The sequence below is a fragment of the Neolamprologus brichardi genome, chromosome 1, assembly GCF_056152115.1.
Source record: "Neolamprologus brichardi isolate AB-2024 chromosome 1, ASM5615211v1, whole genome shotgun sequence".
In the NCBI taxonomy this organism is placed as follows: Eukaryota; Metazoa; Chordata; class Actinopteri; order Cichliformes; family Cichlidae; genus Neolamprologus; species Neolamprologus brichardi.
The window spans coordinates 2,723,902-2,735,507 of record NC_142104.1 but is presented as its reverse complement, the minus strand read 5'-3'; the positions used below and the strand labels follow the sequence as shown (position 1 = coordinate 2,735,507).

The 11,606-nt window shown below is 42.7% G+C and overlaps 1 protein-coding gene across 1 annotated transcript; it reads right to left on the bottom strand.

Moving 5' to 3' along the window:
* Window positions 1–3,350: 3,350 nt before the first annotated feature.
* On the bottom strand, window positions 3,351–9,321 carry LOC148106262 (uncharacterized). Its single transcript, XM_087839556.1, has 4 exons — window positions 8,850–9,321; window positions 6,836–8,249; window positions 4,790–5,575; window positions 3,351–4,660 (listed from the first exon to the last, which is right to left on the bottom strand). Exons 1-4 carry the CDS (start codon window positions 9,231–9,233, stop codon window positions 3,780–3,782), a joined length of 3,465 nt encoding a protein of 1,154 aa, XP_087695682.1. The 5' UTR covers window positions 9,234–9,321; the 3' UTR covers window positions 3,351–3,779.
* Between the last annotated feature and the right edge of the window lie 2,285 nt (window positions 9,322–11,606).

Sequence of the window (11,606 nt, the reverse complement as noted above, 5' to 3'; positions counted from 1 at the left end):
AGAGTTCATTTACACACTTTATTAAGCAGCTACTGTACAACAAGAACAGAATCATGTAAATGGCCAAACAACAGCAACAGTAATCGCAGGGTGTAACACAGCAGACAAAGAGCAGTAACACAGAGAGAGTAAAGGATCACATGGAGAACACTTTGAGAGCAAAGTGCTCCATCTATCTGATATGATACTGTGAGGCCTCTCAGATAAGATGGGGCTGTTTTATTATGGCCCTTTTTATGTGAGAAGCATTTTGAATTCAGCTCTGGATTTAACAGGGAGCCAATGATGTGAAGCCAGTATGAGGGGAATTTTCCCTCCTCTTAAAATGTCACATTAGGAACATTTTTAACAGTTGCTTCTTGTCTCTGCTGTGACAAAAAAGGTTCTGATTATGAATCAAAATGTTTTAAATAAGTCACACACTGGTTAGTGATGGGCCGGTCGCGAACGAAATGGCTCTTTGAGCCGGTTCTTTGACGTGAACGACCGGAGCCGGCTCCTTATCGCGAGCCGTGGGGTTTTTTTTTTCTTTCTCTCAGCCTCTCTCTCGCACTTTTTTCCACTTCACTCAGCACGCGAGCCTTGTGCTTTACGCTGGGAAGAGGGGGGAGGGGCGGTAGTTACACTCAGTAGCACAGGAACAGAGCGGGAGGGAGAGAGAGAGAAAGAGCCAGGGACAACCACGTCACATTAGAAAGGTACTATCATCTGCAACTATTTTCAGTTGCAGATGATAAAGGATTCAGAAAGTTTATTCATGCAGGTCCATATGACAGAGAATGTGCATCTTCTTTTTGTTTTCATATTATAATTTATATTTTATTGTATTGTGGTTTGCAGTGTTTTGTGTCGTTTCACTTTAAATTTGTAAAAGGAAAAAGTTGAAAATTTAAATAGTTAAAAGTTGAAATGTGAATAGTTGATTTTTGTATTATATGATTTATTTATTACATTTTATGTGGAGTGAATAAATAAAAGTATATTTACGGTGGCCCCTACAGACAAAGCACATACAAACTTCAAATCACGTACGAACTCTGACGCACGTACAAACTCCAAAACATGTACAAACACGTAAAAACTCAGAAGCACAGAGGTGTGTGGTAATAACGTGTAAATGAAATTTTTTTTAAATTATTTGACTATATATGAATGCTTGTGTATAAATACATAAACAATACACATATGCTTTCATGCTTTCAATTGTGTAATTTAAGTGATCTAGGTAGCTCTGTTTTGAAGTTCAGTTAAAGCTAGAAATGTGTTTTGGAGTTTGTACGTGTTTTGTCTCTGGGGGCCACCACATATATTTATATATAAACATATATAAATAAAACCACTTTTTTTTTGTACATTAGTAATTCCTTTTGTGCATAATTTTATATTATTGTTAATGATTAAATAATTAAAGCAACAAAACAACCTGAAGAGCCGGTTCGGAGCCGAAAGAGCCGGCTCTTTTTAGTGAGCCAAACCGAAAGAGCCGGTTCTCTAAAAAGAGCCGGAAATCCCATCACTACTGGTTATAGTTTAATGCCGAAAATATCATGTTACATGATTTACTATTTTCTGAAGCTTATTTACAATTTACAATGCTTAACACCATTCCCATCCCTGCCGTCAAAAGATAAAAATCTGTTTTTCATGCAGTTTCACACACTAAAGACATTTCATTCTTTTTGGTTTCTTGTTGTCAATCAGCAGATGCGAGTCTGGAAGAAGTTTTAGAAGAATATAAGACCAGTCTGAGGAGGAGGTTTGAAAGTGTGACTGAAGAAACTGATAATACAGGAGGTGGAACCCTCCCGAACAGGATCTACACTGAGCTCTACATCACAGAGGGACAGAATGAAGATGTTCATAACCAACATGAGGTGATGCAGCTGGAGACAGCTTCCAAGATGGAGGCTCTTGATGACATTACAGTCAGGTGTCACGACATCTTTAAAGCCTTACCTGACCAACAGAGACCCATCAGAGTGGTTCTGACCAACAGCGTTGCTGATCAGAGATGAGCAGTACAGTTTTCTGGAGCTGCTCCATGTTTTCCATCCAACATTACAGAAGGTCACAGCAGAGAAGCTCGCTGTCTGTAAACTTTTGTTCATTTTTGACAGCCTGGATGAAAGCAGACTTTCATTGGATTTCACCAACAGGAAGCTTGTGTCTGATGTCACAGAAAGGTCATCAGTCAGCCAGCTGCTGACAAACCTCATCGAGGGGAATCTGCTTCCCTCGGCTCTCGTCTGGATAACTTCCCGACCTGCAGCAGCCAATCAGATCCCTCCTAGACGTGTTCACAGGGTAACAGAAGTACGAGGCTTCACTGATGCCCAGAAGGAGGAGTACTTCAGGAGAAGATTCAGTGATGAAGAGCTGTCCAGAATCATCTCCCACATGAAGACATGCAGGAGCCTCCACATCATGTGTAGCATCCCAGTCTTCTGCTGGATCACAGTTCTGGAGCACATGTTGACTAAAGAGCAGAGAGGAGAGCTGCCCAAGACCCTGACTGACATGTACTCACACTTCTTGTTGGTTCAGACGAAGAAGGGGAACAAACATGTGGGGGGACATGAAACAAGTGAGATGGCTGAAAGGAAATTTCTTCTGAATCTGGGGAGGCTGCATTTAAACATCTGGAAAAAGGAAACACCTTCTTCTACCAAGAAGACCTAGATCAGTGTGGTCTGGATGCTACTGAGGCCTTGTTTCACACAGAAGTTTATACGGAGATCTTTAAACAGTGTTTGATAATCTTGAAGGTGGCTTTTATTTGTAATTCAGGTCTCAATGTCTCTTTGTGTATACTTATATGCAGAAGTAACACAAAAGAAGAAGTGGGAGCTGGCCTGACACCAGTAACTGACTTCCAGTGAAAGCTTTGGCTAATAATATTTTTTAGCGAACATTTTTCTTGTAAAACAAAGGGGGGCCTAGCAAAAGAAGTTTGGGAACCACTGCTCTACAAGGTCAGCAAAATAAAAAAAATGTGTTAACCCATGGACTAAAAAAAATGTTCGAAGTAGCCTAGGTGCTAATTTTCAGATGCCAGGTCTACATCTAGAATCAAAATGAGCACATACATAAACAACCAAAGTGAAGCATTAAGACAAAACATAGCAACGTCAAACAGGGTCCACACATTTTGCCACAAATACATGCAAAACAACTAAATTGGGCCACAAAAGTGATGTAAATTGACCAAACTAAGACACAAATCAGACAAAAACAGATGCAGCATGATCACAAACAGACACGTCGGCTACAAACTGATGCAAAATGACTAAAATCACACGTGTAACACCTACATATTTGACAACAGAAGAAAAACACAAACAAACTTGGAATGTATTTATAATTTGGATTTTTTTTTTATTTCATGCCGAATTAGATATTTTAAAAATCAAGCCAAATCACAACGTCTCCTCCCTGTTTGTACTGTAAGGTCAAAGCCCTACTGTACTACAGAGAACCCCAACAATCAAATGATCCCCCTCTGAGCAAGCACGAGGCGACTGTGGGGAAGAAAAACTCCCTTTAACAGGAAGAAACTTCCAACGGAACCGGGCTCAGAAGGGGCGGCCATCCGCTGCGACCGGTTGGGGGGATGGAAATCAAAAGGAGACGAGATGGCGTGAACTACAGTTCTAAAATTTGGATTTGAGGGCTGATCCCAAAATTTTATGGTGATGTTTTTAAAAAAAGGATTTGGTGCTAAAAGTCTGCTTCAAGATTTTAAAAGAAGCAGGGCAGTGGGAAAAGCCAAAATGGTCATTTTAATGATCTCTGCCTTTAGTGAACCACCTGAAGGGTTTTAGCAATGCTTTTCCCAACGCAGAAAAAAACCTGGATATTTTGGACGTCTTTGGGGGACTCGGGATGACTCCGAGGCTGATTTTTAGATGTTTAATCAGAGCCTCATCAAAAGATGAATCATTTGCCATTGAAGCCTTAAAGACATTGTCTGGGGAGCCAAACTCCTTGATGAGGCATTTGGCTATTTTCTTGATGAACTTTTTCTTGTCATTTGTCAGACTTGTGGCAGACGCTGTGCTGCTGAGTTCAGGCTGCATTAGATTGCTCAGACGATTGATGACCGTGTCTATTTCTTTTGTAGTAGATGGGATCCGAACAGCAGACTTTTTGGTCTCAGGTTTAGATTTATGGATGATTCTCATGATAAGGAGCAACGCAAGGTCACTGGAAATTTTCTGAACATCAGAAGATGAAACTGACACAGAACCCATCTCTGATATTTTGGAGGAATCTTTGAGAGAGTGTTTCAGGCTCAAGGCTCCAGATGATTTTTCTGGAGAGATTCTCCCAGGTTTTGGTGTTCTAGGTGACTTGTCGGATGCCAAGGAGCATTTATCTGGAGAAATGCTCCCAGTTTTTGGCATTTGTGGTGACTTGTCAGATGCCACAGAACATTTATCTGGAGAAATGCTCCCAGTTTTTGGCGCTCGAGGTGACTTGTCAGATGCCACAGAGCATTTATCTGGAGAGATGCTCCCAGTTTTTGGCGTTCGAAGTGACTTGTCAGATGCCACAGAGCATTCATCTGGAGAAATGCTCCCAGGTTTTGGTGTTCGAGGTGACTTGTCAGATTCCACGGATAATTTATCTGGAGAAATGCTCCCAGTTTTTGGTGTTCTAGATGACTTGTCGCCGGATGCCAAGAAGCATTCATCTGGAGAAATGCTCCCAGTTTTTGGTGTTGGAGGTGGATTTTCAGATGCCACAGAGCATTTATCTGGAGAAATACGCCCAGGTTTTGGTGTTCTAGGTGACTTGTCGGATGCCAAGGAGCATTTATCTGGGGAAATGCTCCCAGTTTTTGGCGTTCTAGGTGACTTGTCAGATGCCAAGGAGCATTTATCTGGAGAAATGTTCCCAGTTTTTGGCGTTCTAGGTGACTTGTCAGATGCCAAGGAGCATTTATCTGGAGAAATGCTCCCAATATTTGGCGTTTGAGGTGGTTTTTCAGATACCACAGAGCATTTATCTGGAGAAATGCTCCCAGTTTTTGGCATTTGTGGTGACTTGTCAGATGCCAAAGAACATTTATCTGAAGAAATGCTCCCAGGTTTTGGTGTTAGAGGTGGATTTTCAGATGCCACAAAGCATTTATCTGGAGAAATACTCCCAGTTTTTGGCGCTCGAGGTGACTTGTCAGATGCCACAGAGCATTTATCTGGATAGATGCTCCCAGTTTTTGGCGTTCGAAGTGACTTGTCAGATGCCACAGAGCATTTATCTGGAGAAATGCTCCCAGGTTGTGGCGCTCGAGGTGACTTGTCAGATGCCACCAATAATTTATCTGGAGAAATGCTCCCAGTTTTTGGTGTTCGAGGTGACTTTTCAGATTCCACGGATAATTTATCTGGAGAAATGCTCCCAGATTTTGGTGTTCGAGGTGACTTGTCGGATGCCAAGGAGCATTTATCTGGAGAAATGCTCCCAGTTTTTGTCGTTCGAAGTGACTTGTCAGATGCCACAGAGCATTTATCTGGAGAAATGCTCCCAGTTTTTGGTGTTCGAGGTGACTTGTCAGATTCCACGGATAATTTATCTGGAGAAATGCTCCCAGTTTTTGGTGTTCGAGGTGACTTGTCAGATGCCACAGAGCATTTATCTGGAGAGATGCTCCCAGTTTTTGTCGTTCGAAGTGACTTGTCAGATGCCACAGAGCATTTATCTGGAGAAATGCTCCCAGTTTTTGGCATTTGTGGTGACTTGTTAGATGCCACGGAGCATCTACCTGGAGAAATGCTCCCAGTTTTTGGTGTTGGAGGTGGATTTTCAGATGCCCCAAAGCATTTATCTGGAGAAATGCTCCCAGTTTTTGGCGTTAGAGGTGACTTGTCAGATGCCACAGAGCATTTATCTGGAGAGATGCTCCCAGTTTTTGTCGTTCGAAGTGACTTGTCAGATGCCACAGAGCATTTATCTGGAGAAATGCTCCCAGGTTTTGGTGTTGGAGGTGGATTTTCAGATGCCACAAAGCATTTATGTGGAGAAATGTTCCCAGTTTTTGGCGCTCGAGGTGACTTATCAGATGCCACAGAGCATTTATCTGGAGAGATGCTACCAGTTTTTGGCATTCGAAGTGACTTGTCAGATGCCACAGAGCATTTATCTGGAGAAATGCTCCTAGTTTTTGGCATTTGTGGTGACTTGTCAGATGCCACAAAGCATTTATCTGGAGAAATGCTCCCAGTTTTTGGCGCTCGAGGTGACTTGTCAAATGCCACAGAGCATTCATCTGGAGAAATTCTCCCAGTTTTTGGTGTTCGAGGTGACTTGTCAGATTCCATGGATAATTTATCTGGAGAAATGCTCCCAGGTTTTGGTGTTCTAGGTGACTTGTCGGATGCCAAGGAGCATTTATCTGGAGAAATGCTCCCAGGTTGTGGCGCTCGAGGTGACTTGTCAGATGCCACAGAGCATTTATCTGGAGAAATGCTCCCAGGTTTTGGTGTTCGAGGTGACTTGTCAGATTCCATGGATAATTTATCTGGAGAAATGCTCCCAGGTTTTGGTGTTCGAGGTGACTTGTCAGATGCCACAGAGCATTTATCTGGAGAAATGCTCCCAGTTTTTGGCATTTGTGGTGACTTGTCAGATGCCACAGAGCATCTACCTGGAGAAATGCTCCCAGGTTGTGGCGCTCGAGGTGACTTGTCAGATTCCACGGATAATTTATCTGGAGAAATGCTTCCAGGTTTTGGTGTTCGAGGTGACTTGTCAGATTCCACGGATAATTTATCTGGAGAAATGCTTCCAGGTTTTGGTGTTCGAGGTGACTTGTCAGATGCCACAGAGCATCTACCTGGAGAAATGCTCCCAGATTTTGGTGTTCGGGGTGACTTGTCAGATTCCACGGATAATGTATCTGGAGAAATGCTCCCAGATTTTGGTGTTGGAGGTGAAGCACCAGATTCTTTTCCTCTGCCATCTGAATCAGGGCTTTTTTCCTGTGTTGGAGTCTGTGTTCTTTTAATAAAGTTTTGGATGTCTTCCAGGACCCCAGAAATCTTGTCCATTTGAATCATTTGATCTTTCTCTTCATTCTCCACCCACAGTAAAAGCTTCTGCAAAAACCTTTCTACTGTGTCATCTATGAGGACATAGAGGACTTCAGCAGAAATGGGACGCTCTACTGATTGTGGAGTCCTGGAGATGACCGTGTCTGAGAGGGATCTACCCATTAGAGGTATGGGGATTTGATACACTTGATCCATCATAAGTAGATCAAACACTTTTGCCATTAAGTCCACCATAAAATTTCTGATATGCCCACTGTTTTTAAAGTCCCCCAAGGTCTTATCGATGAGGAAGAGTTCTTCTTTCTTTGTTAATTTGTCAAATAACTGATTAACGTCTGATCTAATGACGTTAAAGTCGAATGAAGAAGAACGTTTAATTGCGGTTCCCAGGCTTGGCGTATGTCGAGAAGGGGAGCGATGAGCCTCTGTACTCTGGGGACTAGCCGTTTCAGGTACTGACCCTGGGAGAATGGAAACTATACTTTTATTGGAGGGCACTGTTTCATTCTTGAGGTGGTTGCAAATGTTTTGTAGACAAACAAAATGTTGCCTGTTTGACTTTATTCTTTTTTTCAGCTCTGTTTTCATTTTTTCAAATTGTTTTTTTGCAAACATGGAAAAGTTGTGTTTGCGTGCTTTGAGCCTGGCGTGTGAGGTGGATGGCACACATTTGGAGAAGAAGTGTCTCACCTTGTGGATAATTAAGCCTGCATTAAAGGCAGGTTTGGGTAAGTTACATTTCTCACAGAGCTCTTCACTGCTTGAATCCATGTTAGCAAGTATCTCACCTACGATGTCAGCTGCAACCATTTCTACTGGGGTTGGAGCCTGGATACTTTGTGTTTCTGTAGTTGGTTTTATTTTGCTTTGTTCTGTTACAGCTGATTCTTCTGGGAGCTCATCTTTATCTTTTTCTGTCATCTCTCCATCTGAGCTCCTTGTGGACAGAATAACAGAAATCTCTGCGATTGCTGATTGAACTGATATTTTTGAACCAGTACTTTCTGTACTGGGATCAGACCCATTTGTCCCACACTGGCAGCGCAGCTTACATGCTGCATACGTTTTCAGGCATGAGGCAGCGCAACAAACCATGCGGTGTAGTTTCTTAATACTACTAGATTTGCCGCTAACATAAACGGCGGGGTCTAGTGGGAAATCGGGGCTTTTTTCAATCAGTGCAATGGTTGAGCTGACCTTTTCGATGATCTCTTCCTCAACCATCAGTGTCAGCTTGTCAGCGCTCTTATCTTGCTGTTTTGAGACATTAAGAGCGCCGGCGATGGCAGCTGAGATTGAGTCTCCGAGGGACACCCTTATTTTCCCCTCATCCATAAACTCTTCCCTTATCATGGGTTCCTGAATAACAGGAAGGGCTATTTCCAGGATGCTGGCAGAGGCAATCTGAATGATTTCAGAAATCATATCAGCGAGCACCGCATGGACCCTAGAGTTGCATTTTCCATTTTCTATTATGCTCCACTGAACTTCAGAGAGCCTTTTAAAGCACCTGTTGATTGGCGGCATAATCTGGTCTGGTGTGACCACCATTGAATTTTTGTTTTTGTTGCGTGTTCCCATTGTTGTGTCCCAAATTAGATTTTCTGTACTGGAATCAGAGCTGCTTGTCCCACACTGAAACGACACCTTACGTGCCGTATAACTTTTCAGGCATGAGGCAGCGCAACAAACCATGCGGTCTAGTTTTTTACTATTACTAAGTTTGTCGCTAAAATAAACGGCAGGGTCTTGCAGGAAATCAGGGCTTTCTTCAATCAGTGCAATGGTTAAGCTGACCTTTTCGGTGATCTCTTCCTCAACCATCAGTGTCAGCTTGTCAGCGCTCTTATCTTGCTGTCTTGGGACATTAAGAGCGCTTGCGATGGCAGCTGAGATCGAGTCTCCAAGGGACACCCTTATTTTCCCCTCATCCATAAGCTCTTCCCTTATCATGGGTTCCTGAATAACAGGAAGGGCAATTTCCAGGATGCTGGTAGAGGCAATCTGAATGATTTCAGAAATCATACCAGCGAGCACGGCATGGACGCTGGAGTCGCATTTTCCATTTTCTATTATGCTCCACTGACCTTCAGAGAGCCTTTCAAAGCACTTGTTGATTGGCGGCATAATCTGGTCTGGTGTGACCACCATTGAATTTTCATTTTCGTTGAATGTTTCCATTGTTGTGTCACAAATTTGATTTTCTTCGTTTGAGTGAAGTGTGAGAATTTTCTTGTATTACGGAGCGCCGACTGCTGAACGTTTTGCAAACAGATGAACATCGAGTTCTGATTTTTCTGTCTGAGAGCCCTTATTTATGGGTTTGGTTGTCTGTGACGTTACTGACAGATCAAAGCAAGCGCGTCAGTGACGTCACACGGAACGCACGCGGAGACGCGACGTTCCACAAGGAGCGCACGCGGAGACGCGGCGTCCCTTGCGCGCGCTCACAGATTTGAATGACGCCTCCGGTGTATCGTTCGTTAGCCACCCATCATAATCCCAGGATTCATTGCGAATCATAGGTTGGAGGATGTTGGTTGGAGGATGTTGGGGGGGGGGAATGGCCGACGGTCGAAGCGGAGAAGAAATAAACTCTTAAAAGTTAGTTCTGGGTTTTTATCTCACTTCAGATATACACCGGAACAAATGTTAGCATAATGAAAGAATTGTAGAATTAAGTGCAGTCATATCACAAATGTTAGCATAATGAAAAAGTCTTAAAAAGTCAAATTTAGCTAACCTTCGGCTAAGTTACGTGACGTTAGTGATATCGCCACTTAACGCGGCTCTTTGGTCAGTTAGTTAGTTTAGGTTTCTGCCGAAGCTGGGTCTGTTTGTCGGTGTGAAGCCACACGTACTTTAACGTTTTAGGATACACCGAGCAGACGGCTGCTGGCGGTCTAAAGAAAGCCGTGTAGTACGTCACGAGCTCTCTGAAACTACCGTCTGCTCCTTGCTATCTAAAATATAAACGGGCGCTGGCGTAAACTCTCCACCGTCTCACACTTCTGTTTAATCAGTTTTCTGTTTGACGTTTGTTCAGCTATTCAGAGGACCCCTCCCAAGGGATTAATAAAGTTAAATTTAATCGAATCGAATAACTTTAAATCATCATCAAAGTGACTTATATATCATGTTTAACCGAAAGACCACGGGGGTTTGAAAACGATGTGTTGGTCGGCTCAGATATTTGAAGTTTACACAGCTACATTCTCACCTGAAAATATTTTAAAAGTTTATTTGTGACCCAGAAAGAGAAATAAGAGTAATATTAAAACTAAAAGCTGCATTTTTGGAAACTGGAATTGGCTGGGCCGCGCTATGAATTCTGCGATATGTTTTTTCAATTTTGTTGTCCGGGTTGAAAATCGGGAGAAATTCGTGAGAATGGTGGCTCTGGGAGATTCTCAGGAGGGGCACTGAAATTCGGGATTCTCCCGGAAAAATCGGGAGGGTTGGCATGTATGAGACGGTTCACCAAATATGTGGCCCGCGAACTGTGGTGAGGACACAGACTCAACCATGCTGTGCTGAAGTTTGTCCTTAAAAGAGCTCTCATCCTGTATAAACCACTAATAATGAGACAGACAGTAGATGGAGAAGTCCTCCTCCTGTTTCTCTGCTGTTTTTGTCAGGCTTATATCAAACAACCTGAGTTGTCACCTTTGTTATAAAGACCAATGTTCTGCGGGATCCTGTGTCCTGTTTTAGTTGTGCTGCTTTAGTTGCTAACTGCCATGGTTGATTTCCTTCTGCAAGTGTCCAGAGTCAGAATTGAGAAGGTGAGAGGAGACGTGACAGAGGCTCTCCACCCCTGATGAGACACCAGGACAGTGTGTGAGGAAGAGGAGGAGAAAAAGGAGCCAGCATCAGCTGAGAGATATAGAGGAGAACAGGGGGGCAACAGACAGCTCTCTGTAGTTGACGGACTGGTAAAAAACAGTTTTTAGATATTTGCAGAAGTATCTCCAACACAAACTGTAACAGCTGCATACAGGGAACCACTCAGTCATGTTTATCCTGCAGGAGAGGATCTGACAGGGAAAGAAGGAAAAATAAGGGAACCACGGACAACTTTGATAATGCTTTGATTTATCCACAGTATATTTAGTTCAAATATTGTTTTCATCACAGAGGGATTGTGCTGGTTTCAGTGGGAAAAGTATGCAGCTCATTTAAATATGAAGTTCAAAGAGCTGTGAAAAGTTGTCTGTTCATAAAGTGTGTCAGTATTTTATAAGGATGTCATGTTTCTGTATCATCTCTCTCCTGTCAGAGCCTCTTACCCAAACATCAGCCTGTTTAATGCTCTCATATCTTCAACATCTCAAGTAAATTATACTGCACAGTTTTCTCTCCAATAAAAGAATATTTACTGCATATATTTTCTTCCATTTTATCTGAAACATTCAAGGAGGAGATCTTTTACTGTATTTTGGTGATATTGCCCTTAAATATGACTAAAGCTTTCATACAGAGGTGATCATGGACATAACTCTGAGATCAGTCTGACAGAACTCTGAAAATCACTGAGTGTTATTTCACAGAACC

Coding starts and splice junctions, on each gene's coding strand:
- LOC148106262 (XM_087839556.1), bottom strand. CDS start 9,233: ATGGAAACATTCAACGAAAATGAAAATTCAATGGTGGTCACACCAGAC. Junction 8,250..8,849: donor AGGAAGAGATCACCGAAAAG/GTCAGCTTAACC, acceptor ATCATCGAAAAG/GTCAGCTCAACCATTGCACT. Junction 5,576..6,835: donor ATCTGGGAGCATTTCTCCAG/GTAGATGCTCTG, acceptor GCATTTCTCCAG/ATAAATTATCCGTGGAATCT.